The sequence below is a fragment of the Syzygium oleosum genome, unplaced genomic scaffold, assembly GCF_021117445.2.
Source record: "Syzygium oleosum isolate NSW1041296 unplaced genomic scaffold, Sole_v2.1 Sole_v2.25, whole genome shotgun sequence".
Taxonomy (NCBI): domain Eukaryota; kingdom Viridiplantae; phylum Streptophyta; class Magnoliopsida; order Myrtales; family Myrtaceae; genus Syzygium; species Syzygium oleosum.
Window position 1 is genome coordinate 3,829,145 of NW_026607509.1, and position 9,735 is coordinate 3,838,879.

Sequence of the window (9,735 nt, forward strand, 5' to 3'; positions counted from 1 at the left end):
ATCGTGAGGGCGAGGACGAAGGCCACCACGGCCATGTTCGCAAACTTCACGGCCGCCATTGCCACGAACTCGAACTTGAGGGCGAGGAGGAGCAGAGAGAGCGAAAGGGGGGAGAGAGAAGTTCACGGCCGCCAGAGAGACAAGAAGCGAAGGGGAGAGAAAGGGGGGGAAGGGTTATATTTGGTGCCATGTCACAAAAGCCCAGCCCGACCTGGCCCGGCCCGATTCTAATAAATACCCACATCTAAAATTCATACCCAGAGAAAATAAGACTTGACCCCAAAATACCCTAAAATTTCGGCTCGGGCCAGGTCGGCTCGGGTTTTTTTTACACCCCTAGCTAACTCTTTGTCGGCGTGTTACATGACTATTTCGGTTGCCGGAGCAAGAGCACTTTGGTCATCTATGATTGGTCAGCACTAGCACTAGTATTAAATGGGATAAAGTCAAAAAAATTTTGACAAAATTGCCCATGTTCTGGTCGCCGAAAAAAAGTCGATGGGCGAAAATTTGGTCGACTAGCTAGTATGAACCTTTACTTGAGACCAAATTGGTCATTTTATGGAATCTCCCCAAAAGAAAATGACATTAGAACCATTTCGTATGGTCAAGCCAAAAATAAATAATTTTCTGTCTGATCTCGTTTATCACGGCAATTCTTAGTTGCTTGTAAATTAAGTTGTTTTGTGAGATTCTAATAATAATGATGTGCTTCATTTCACGTGCAAAAAATGATATATAAACAATATGGAAATGTGAATAAATATGTAAGGTTATATAAATTTTTTGATAAGTTGAATGAATCATAATTGAAATGCAGCCCTCATCTTATCTCTAATTTTATTAGCTGATCATAATTTGACTAGCGACGGAGAAAAGTGATAATGATGACGCAGCGAAAAACTCGAGGATTGTTTCACATCTTATCGTATTTTTTAGACCAAACAAGCCTCTCGAACAAAAAAAAAAATTAAAAAAATAATAACAACTTGCGCGAAATCGCTTGACTTGAATTACGAGAGACACACGGCCTTTTGATTTATTTGGAACACGTGGTTATGTCACTTTCATCTCCACCTGAAATATTTACGATGCATTTCTACGAATCTAATTTAATTTTTGTCATTATCTTTTGAGAACCGCGCAATTGAAATGGTAATGTTGCGTATCATTGATTTGATGAATCTTATGCTAATTTAGAATTTGAAAGTAATGAACATAACGAGTGTGATAAATATCCACAAGCAAAAAGATTTGGCCCATCTACTTGTGAAGACGGACGGTGCTACAAAATGTCATTTAAGCATCACAACAATTAATACAAACAGTAATTTGTTTCGTAAAAGATGGTGGTGGGGACCCCACTAGTGCGTATTCTTATCTTGATAGGACGGCGAAGTAGGAAGGGAGGAACTTCACGAAGTTTTCAAACCCCAACGATCCGCCACGTGTCAGAGCACCAAGGCCGACCCCCCATCCCCACCATCAACCCCGTCTCTCCCCTCAGCGAGAATCTTTCTCTGCCCGTGTGTCCATGAGCTCAGCGAATTCTTATCCGTTGGATCACGTATGCTTCTTTTGGGGCCCACGTGATCCGACGGGAGAGAAATGCGCCGGGCTCATGTGTACCCGGGGGTTCACGAAAGCGACGCTGCTCTCATCAGAAAGGAAACGTCAGAGACTATCCAGACTCGCTCTACCCCTTCCCCAGTCCCACATCACGATCACGCCCCCGTGGCGGGGCCAGGCGCGACACGTGTCGTCTCGGCATTCGCGGCTTGCACGACTCCTCTTCCCGTTCGTTCGTCACCGCCCTCATGTGATCAGTTACTTTATCGCTTTTGCTTCCTCTTCCTTCCTCCTTCATATATTGTTTTTCACCCCCATCTCTCTCTCTCTCTCTCTCTCTCCGATCTGAACTCCACTCGAAACAAAGCCCCGCTTCGCTCCGCTTCGCTCCGCTTCGCGCCACAGAGATCGCCTGAGATCGCGCTTCGCATCCCACCACATCATCAGGTGCGGCTTCTTCTTCCTCCCTTTCGCCTTCTCTTTTTCCTCGCTCGGATTGCAGGAATCGTTCTTCGCGGGGTCGTGATTTGCGGGGGATTTTGGGGGTCAATTCACCTGCCTACATGACGTTTCGGTCTCGTGGTTCGGGGGAATTCTCTGGATCTGACGTGAATTTCGCTTCGCAATCGTTTCTTTGTGCTCGCGTCTGTGTCCCAGTAGAGTTTCTGGTTTAGTAGGTGAACGTGCCTGCTCGGAAATGAAGTTCGATTTAGGGTTCAGATGTGTTATCCGAGTTGGATCTGTAATTTAAGGTCCAGATTCCTAGTGTAGATGATAGCTTCCGATAGAATTAAGCGCGGGGTTGAAACTGGATAATTGAGAATCGATTGATTGAATCTTCGATCTGGATATGTTACTATGCCGAGATTTTACGTGGACCGCAATCTCAATTCAAGATCCTTCCGTGGAAAGGTGCCATTTTTGGTTATATTCTTAAATTAATTCCGTGTGCAGTTGCGCTCCTGTTAAGCCTCGCCGTACGCTATTGAAATTGTGGATTGAAACCATAAGCTGTTTTTCGAAGTATTAAGGTTTCAATTGACACATCAAAACATACGTAAAGTTTATGGCTGTGAAGGATCCGTCTCCTGAGGATCTTGCATTGCAGGATGCTGCTTTTAGTGTTGTAGACTAGAATTCTCTCTCTCTACATTAAGTGTTCTGTCCCCCCTTCATCCTCTCATCTAAGTGCCACCTTGTATTCGTTGGTGGATGGAGATGCATAAACTTTTTCAGAAGCATTCCGGCAAATCTATAGTCGTTGTTGTGCTTTTATTTTTTACAAATGCTTTTCTTTTATAGGATCGAACGGTTTGAATCTTTTGTTTTGTACTCTCTCTTGTTAGGTCTAGACATAGCTAAAAAATCTGTCTTGGAAGTTTCCATTAAGGCAGGCTCATACTGGCACTGTGCATTATTACCATAATGTGCTTCCTTCATGAGTGCCGAGCCATATTGGTTTGATGGTTGGCTGACTTTTTTTCTTTTCCTTGTTGCCTTATGCAGGCCAATGTGAGCTTTCTAAATCTGGACGATAAGAGTCGCTCCAGCTGTTCAGTTCCTTGGTCTTTCCCTATAGTGGACAATGGGCAAATGCAAGGGTTGTGGAAAATTAGGAAGAATGATGCCCAGGGATGGGAACTCGAGTGCTTATCTTTTCGCTCTTCTGCTCTCTCCCGTTGTTTCCGTTTGGGAATGTGTCATCCGTAAGATGAGGTATTCCTACAGACCTGAGTGGGTGTAGTTTGTACATTTGGGCATTACGTTAGGTTACTGAACAGTAATTTAGGGTTTACATACATCACCAAAAGGAAGACTTGTCTTAAAGAATAACAGTTAATTGGATATGTTTTAGAGGAATCTCCATTTGAATAGCAGTTATAAACATTAAACTTACTAGAGTCTGGTAGTTATTATGGATAACTTGGCACAAAACAAAGGGCAACCTGTTGTGAGGAAAGTCAAAAAGAAGCAGGGGAAGGATGAGCTGGATCGACTCAAACAGGCTGAGAAGAAGAAGAGACGCCTGGAGAAAGCCCTCGCTACCTCTGCAGCTATTCGTGCTGAGCTTGAGAAGAAGAAACTGAAGAAACAAGAGGAACAGCAAAAGCTTGATGAAGAGGGCGCTGCAATTGCCGAGGCTGTTGCCTTGCAAGTTCTACTTGGTGAAGACTCGGATGATGCATGTAAGATCGTCCTAAATGAAGACACTGAGGGTTTTAATCCTTGGGACTCTAATGGCCATTTTAACTTCTTTATGGGTGGAAGGAGCGCTGATGTGCCTTATCACCATAGCCTGAACTACGCGCTTGACCCAGTTGGATGGATCTCACATTCTCAAGATTCTAGAGTTGAGTGGGGTGGTATTGGCGGTGGTGATTGGGGATGTTCCGATGGAACCTATGGACGCGATCTACGTGGTCAATTCATCAAGAATGGAGGTTGGGCTTCTACAGATCTTTCGCCTGGCCTAATTGCAGCCCAAGCTGTTTCCTCTCTGCGGATAAGAGAAGATGGGGATGTGAACACCATTCTTTTGAATGGGATGCTCGGAGGTTAGGCCATTGGCCGAGATATCGTTGCAGTCTGAAAGGGGTGCTTTAACTATGGTTTTTGAAGATGGTTTTCTTCTGTATATATCCGTGAAAGTCGCTGCATTTGCTACGCATCAGAAATGGAACTCGTTAAAGTACTATTGCCGGGTCTTGGGCTATTTTCAAGCCTTTATTTGAGTTATGATGTTTGACAATCAGAGACATGGAAACTCCTGTGGTGTAATTTCTTCAATGGAGAAAATTATCAGCTGTTCTTCCTGGTTTCAGAATGTATGATTTTCTGTAACTTGATGTGCTGTGCGAGATTCGCGTCTCGAGCGTAATAGGGTGACTTGTCTGTCTCTGTTCAATGGACCATAAAAAAGGGCTCTCTTTAAAGAGGCTTTCAGGTTCTGGTTATTCATGCCGTAATTACATTCGGGGGTAACGATACAAATGGTTGATGAACTTTGGTTCAATATGTAATGTGATTCATAAACTTTTAAGTTATTCAATGTAGTACACGAACTTTACCTCAATGTGTAATTTGGTCCCGAATCTTATAATTTGTTCAATGAAAATATTCAATATTGTCCTTCCTTTAATTCAAGTTCAAGGACATCATTGAATAATGTTTAGGGACGGTCTTGTACATTAAGTTAAAATTCAGGGATCACATTGAATAAGTTAGAAATTTAGAGATCATATTACATATTTGGTCAAAATTCAGTGACTATTTGTGTTCATTTACAATGCATTGATCATAGATAATGTTCCGACCAAAAAAAAAAAAAATCATAGATAATGTGAGAAAGACTGTTTTGAGGATGAGAAAGTTTCTTCGTGTAAATGTTTAACAAGTGTTCCTTAGTCACTCGATAATTAAATATGGGATTAAAATTTCCTTTTATCATTTCCCACCATACCAATCATACAAGTTAAGTCGTGTCTTTCTCTCTCTCTAGCAATTTCACGCACCATAGAAAAAGTTCTATTCCAGATTTTCGAGAATGAAGAGTCCCTAATCAAGTTAGCTCAGGGGAAAAATAATATAATATATAGTTAATACATGAAGAGGTAAGCGACGAGCCGACCCAACTATCTACGTAATTCAAAGGATTAGTATTAATCTACCCCATCGTCACTCGAAACCCAATTCTGGATACGATGCATAGATAAATAGAATGGTCCAATAATAAATAGCTCAATCACGAAAAGTTAAAAAATATTTTCACGGCTTGAATTTGAAGAACAATAATTTAGAGATAAATCAAGGTCAGTAAAAAACAAAAAAAACAAAAATGCACATGATCCGTCTCCTTTGGAAGCTTTTGCTCGTTGTGTGAGAAAAAGATTAGATTCCATTCATGGAGGACAAAATAAATGAAGACACATAAACAACAGCGGTATCGGACCTGTCTGGCCAATAACCTCCACGTGTCACGACAAAACATCAAAAACAAAAGCCAAGGGATAAGATATTACGAACGATGCCAACGGAATCTGATTAAAGAATCTCCAGTCCGTTGATGAGCTCCTCTGTGGCAGTCAAACAGCGCGGTGTCTCATCCACCGTCCATGGCGTCCTCCGCCGCCACGGCGGTGGCGCTCGCGACGCCTCTCTCTCGGTCTCCGCCGCCGCCGCCGTCGCCACCACCACGACGGTTCCCTCACCGTCTGCCCCTGGTGGTCCTATCGTCCTCCGATGCTCGCTCCTCTTTCGTCGCTCGCGGCCAGGCGTGCACGTCCCCGTTCAGCTCCGTCGTTTCACCTCCAACAATGCCGAGCACATCGCTCCGAAGCTTGAAACGGACGTGGAAGTTGAGGTCGCTAATCGAGCCGCCTCTTATCTCCGCCGATGATCAGTGGGGCGTGTGGACAGCTCTCTTCGCGACCGGCGCTTTTGGTCTCTGGTAGTGGTATCTGTCCTTGCTCTTTCATGGATCGCACTGTTGGCAGTCTGATTTTAGTTACTCGACACTGAGTATGTTGGCTAAATAAGCGCTTCAAAGAAAAGAATGGACAGGAGGAACAAGCGATTTTGATAGGTAGTGCTAGTTTTTGGCAATGCGAGAGAGAGAGAGTGATTTGGTTCGTTAACTTGAATGCAAGGTCTGAGAAGACCAATATTGGGAGCATGGTGAGCGCTGCACTGGTCAGCACTTTGATCGGGCTTACGGCGAGCAATGTTGGAATCATTCCTTGCGATGCGCCTGCTTACTCGACGGTGTTGGAATTCCTGCTGCCGTTAACTATCCCGTTGTTATTGTTTCAAGCGGACTTGCGCCGTGTCTTTCGATCCACCGGGAAGTTGCTGTTGGCTTTCTTTCTTGGCTCCGGTAATTGCAGTAGCTTTAAGGAGGGCATATGATGAAACTCACTCAAAGATTGATTACCGCATCATGGATAGAATAAGAAATCCTTGCAATGACCTCCCTAATTCTTTAAATCTATGCTTTCTCGAGGCTGGAATCTCTTACTGATCAGTGCTCCTTATTTACCCTGCAATGACATGTATTCAGCACTCGATACCATTCAACAATTGTGTTGGAGCTAGCTCTTCTGCAAGTTCATATAATAAACCAATTTTATCATCCCAGAATAACATTAGCTGACCGCCGCCATCTCTTTTTCGATGATTTACTATGCATTTTAGTCATCATGTTATATTCTCATATGACTCTGTCTTACTCTTTGCAATTTTATAGAAGGATCTTTTGCTTGGACTTCGTTGGAGTAATACTTTCTTTTTTCCAATTGTCACAGTTGCCACTGTAGTCGGTACTGTTGTGGCATTTTTGCTGGTGCCAATGAGATCGCTTGGTCAAGATAGTTGGAAGATTGCTGCTGCTCTTATGGGAAGTTATATTGGCGGATGTGAGTCCTAAGCAAATGCTGCTGCACATCTTTATATATATAACTTAACTCTCAGAAGAACGGATCTTTCTCTTCTCTTTACTATACAATCAGTTTGGCAGCTTTTGATTGTAATATCTTATATATTAGCTCGATTGGCATCCCATCTACGTGATTCTTTCTTCATTTTCTGGTTTTGTCGCATTTATGGCTCATGACTCTAAAAAAGTGTGTAAAATTTCTGTCTTGTTGTTAACTCCTTCTCAATCGAAAGTGTACGATCCTACTCAACATTGATGAGAATTTGCATGATAAATTCAATTGATCATTTCCATAGTCAAGTCTCCTGTTAGTTTAGATTTTCTAGTTATATTGCATTCCGTTTTATAAACAAATTTTCGTACGAGTCACCTGATGTAAGGTGCAAATATATATATACACACACAAGATTAATATCACAAAAAATCCCAAATTGGTACATCTGTGACAATTTTACCCCGAACTAATTTTTTGACCACCAAAAACCCCAACTGGTACGCCTGTGACAAATTTACCCTCCATTAGTTTCCGTTAAATTTTACTGTCAAATTGCTAAGTTCGATGACATGTGGTAGTTGACGGGTATACCAGTTTAGGGTTTTACCCCTCTGTTTGTCACAAGTTTACCAATTTGTGATTTTTCGTAATATTAATCCAATTTAATGGACACTAACGGAAGGAAAATTTGTCACAAATGTACCAGTTTGGGGTTTTTAGTGGTAAAAAAATTAGTTTGAGTTAAAATTGTCATAGGTGTACCAATTTGGGATTTTTGGTAGTAAAAAAAATAGTTCGGGTAAATTTGTCACCAGTGTACCAGTTTGGGGTTTTTGGTAGTCAAAAAATTAGTTCGGGGTAAAATTGTCACAGGTGTACCAGTTTAGGGTTTTTCGTGGTATTAACCCATATATATAGGTTTTTCGTGGTATTAACCCATATATATATTTATCGGTGCACAACATGTTTAATGCCTAACATGACCTACTTTATCCAGCTTGATTATCCACTTTCATGTTTATACTTTTGTGTATTTGAGTTCCCCTACCAAGGGCTAAGACATGCCCGAGCTATTATGTGATTTCTTAATTCTAGAATTACATTCGCTTTCTTGATGATTTAATCAAACATGTCCATTTCTTTCACGAAGTTGATGTCATGACTGACAGATATTTTCTCTTCCCTTATATTGGGCCCTTGATGACTCCTGTAGCTGTTAATTATGTGGCAATCTCCAAGGCTCTTTCAATTTCTCCATCAGTAGTGGCTGCTGGGGTGGCTGCAGACAATGTCATATGTGCTGTATACTTCATGATATTGTTTGCCTTGGCCTCCAGAGTACCTCCTGAGACTTCAAAATCACCCAGCGGTAATGCATTATGTAGCCTTATTTACTGTCATGTCTGTATTTAGTATACCCTTTTCTGAACGCATATAACTGCTTGAATCATATACTTCTCAGACAATCTTGTTCATGAGTATCACACTGGAGCACAAAGCTGATTGATCTTCAATTTTCTGGAAATTCTTTTTGCAGATGTTTCAGTGTCTCTGGAGTTGGATTCTGGAGGCAAGATCCCGCTGCTACAAACTGCTACAGCCGTGGCTACAGCATTTGCCATCTGTAAAATTGGAACTTCTATCACAAAGTTAAGTGGAATTCAAGGAGGAGGTCTGCCAATTATAACAGCTCTAGTTGTCATTTTAGCAACTACTTTTCCTGCACAGTTTGGTTCCCTTGCGCATTCCGGTAATGCTATTTCACTGGTTCTGATGCAGGTAATGGACTAAACAGGGTTATCTTTAGCCTCGCCTCTAGGCGAGATTTGATTCTTCCTTTCTTGCAGTTGATCATCTCACATCTTTTCTGCCCTGTAGCAAATCCAGTGCTATGCGTCATATTAGTAAAATTATAGAGTTGTTGGTGTTCTGCATCTTAAAGTTCCACCATAAGCACAGGACAACCTGCAAGGGTTAATATGACAGCATCTACCCTATTGTTTAATGAAACAATCTAGTCGGCCCTATTTAAAACCAGTTACAAACCCAGGTTTTTGTCAGGTCTATATTCTTGAGAATATAACCTAATGGCCCCAGGGATTCTTTTGATTGGGCAGAAGTTCCCCCAGCATAAGCTTTTGAATCGAAACATCTAAGCTTGTGTGACTTAAAGGACTTCACATCCTAAAATGCAGTAATGGAATTGGATAATTCTTTCTGCAGGTTTTTTTTGCTGTGGTGGGAGCTAGTGGTAGCATCTCGAATGTCATCAACACAGCTCCTAGCATCTTCATGTTCGCTCTAGTTCAAGTGAGCATCCATCTAGCTTTGATCTTAGGATTGGGAAAGCTGTTTCGCTTTGATCTGAAGCTTTTAACTTTGGCATCCAATGCCAATATTGGAGGCCCTACGACGGCCTGCGGGATGGCCACTGCCAAAGGATGGGATTCTTTGGTTGTTCCCGGAATTCTTGCCGGCATTTTTGGAGTCTCGATAGCAACTTTTCTAGGCATAGCTTTTGGACTGACTGTTCTAAGATACATGTAGAAGAACATGTAACATCTTGTTTGTCAAGCTTGCTGTGGTTAACTAATCTTTGACTCTATTTAAAGAAAGAAGAGTTTCCTGAACACAGTTTAGTCTTGAGATATCTTTCTGCTTCTATCCTCCTGCCCCCCTGCATCATTTGTCTCTTTGCATTGCCTCCTACTCTGTGCTTGCATGCGCGTGGATGTTTTGT

General features: G+C 42.0%; 2 protein-coding genes across 3 annotated transcripts; both read left to right on the plus strand.

Moving 5' to 3' along the window:
- Nucleotides 1–1,862: 1,862 nt before the first annotated feature.
- LOC115671396 (uncharacterized) lies at nucleotides 1,863–4,393 on the plus strand. Of its 2 annotated transcripts, none has more exons than XM_030592945.2 (2): nucleotides 1,863–2,016; nucleotides 3,076–4,393. In XM_030592945.2, the coding sequence occupies exon 2, from the start codon at nucleotides 3,485–3,487 to the stop codon at nucleotides 4,127–4,129; it is 645 nt and encodes a 214-aa protein (XP_030448805.1). In that variant the 5' UTR covers nucleotides 1,863–2,016; nucleotides 3,076–3,484; the 3' UTR covers nucleotides 4,130–4,393. The 2 variants fall into 2 exon arrangements, with proteins under 2 accessions (XP_030448805.1, XP_056158667.1); XM_056302692.1 differs by lacking the exon at nucleotides 1,863–2,016 and adding an exon at nucleotides 2,132–2,481.
- Nucleotides 4,394–5,591: 1,198 nt separating this feature from the next.
- LOC115671392 (uncharacterized) lies at nucleotides 5,592–9,625 on the plus strand. The gene is made up of 6 exons (XM_030592941.2): nucleotides 5,592–6,016; nucleotides 6,216–6,442; nucleotides 6,870–6,980; nucleotides 8,209–8,364; nucleotides 8,533–8,774; nucleotides 9,219–9,625. The coding sequence occupies exons 1-6, from the start codon at nucleotides 5,682–5,684 to the stop codon at nucleotides 9,540–9,542; spliced, it is 1,395 nt and encodes a 464-aa protein (XP_030448801.1). The 5' UTR covers nucleotides 5,592–5,681; the 3' UTR covers nucleotides 9,543–9,625.
- Nucleotides 9,626–9,735: the final 110 nt, after the last annotated feature.

Excerpts from the sequence above, each read along its gene's own strand:
- LOC115671396 (XM_030592945.2), top strand. The coding sequence starts at position 3,485 with ATGGATAACTTGGCACAAAACAAAGGGCAACCTGTTGTGAGGAAAGTC.
- LOC115671392 (XM_030592941.2), top strand. The coding sequence starts at position 5,682 with ATGGCGTCCTCCGCCGCCACGGCGGTGGCGCTCGCGACGCCTCTCTCT. Across the intron at positions 8,365-8,532 it reads GACTTCAAAATCACCCAGCG|ATGTTTCAGTGTCTCTGGAG; the intron begins GTAATGCATTAT and ends TTCTTTTTGCAG. Across the intron at positions 8,775-9,218 it reads TTTCACTGGTTCTGATGCAG|GTTTTTTTTGCTGTGGTGGG; the intron begins GTAATGGACTAA and ends TTCTTTCTGCAG.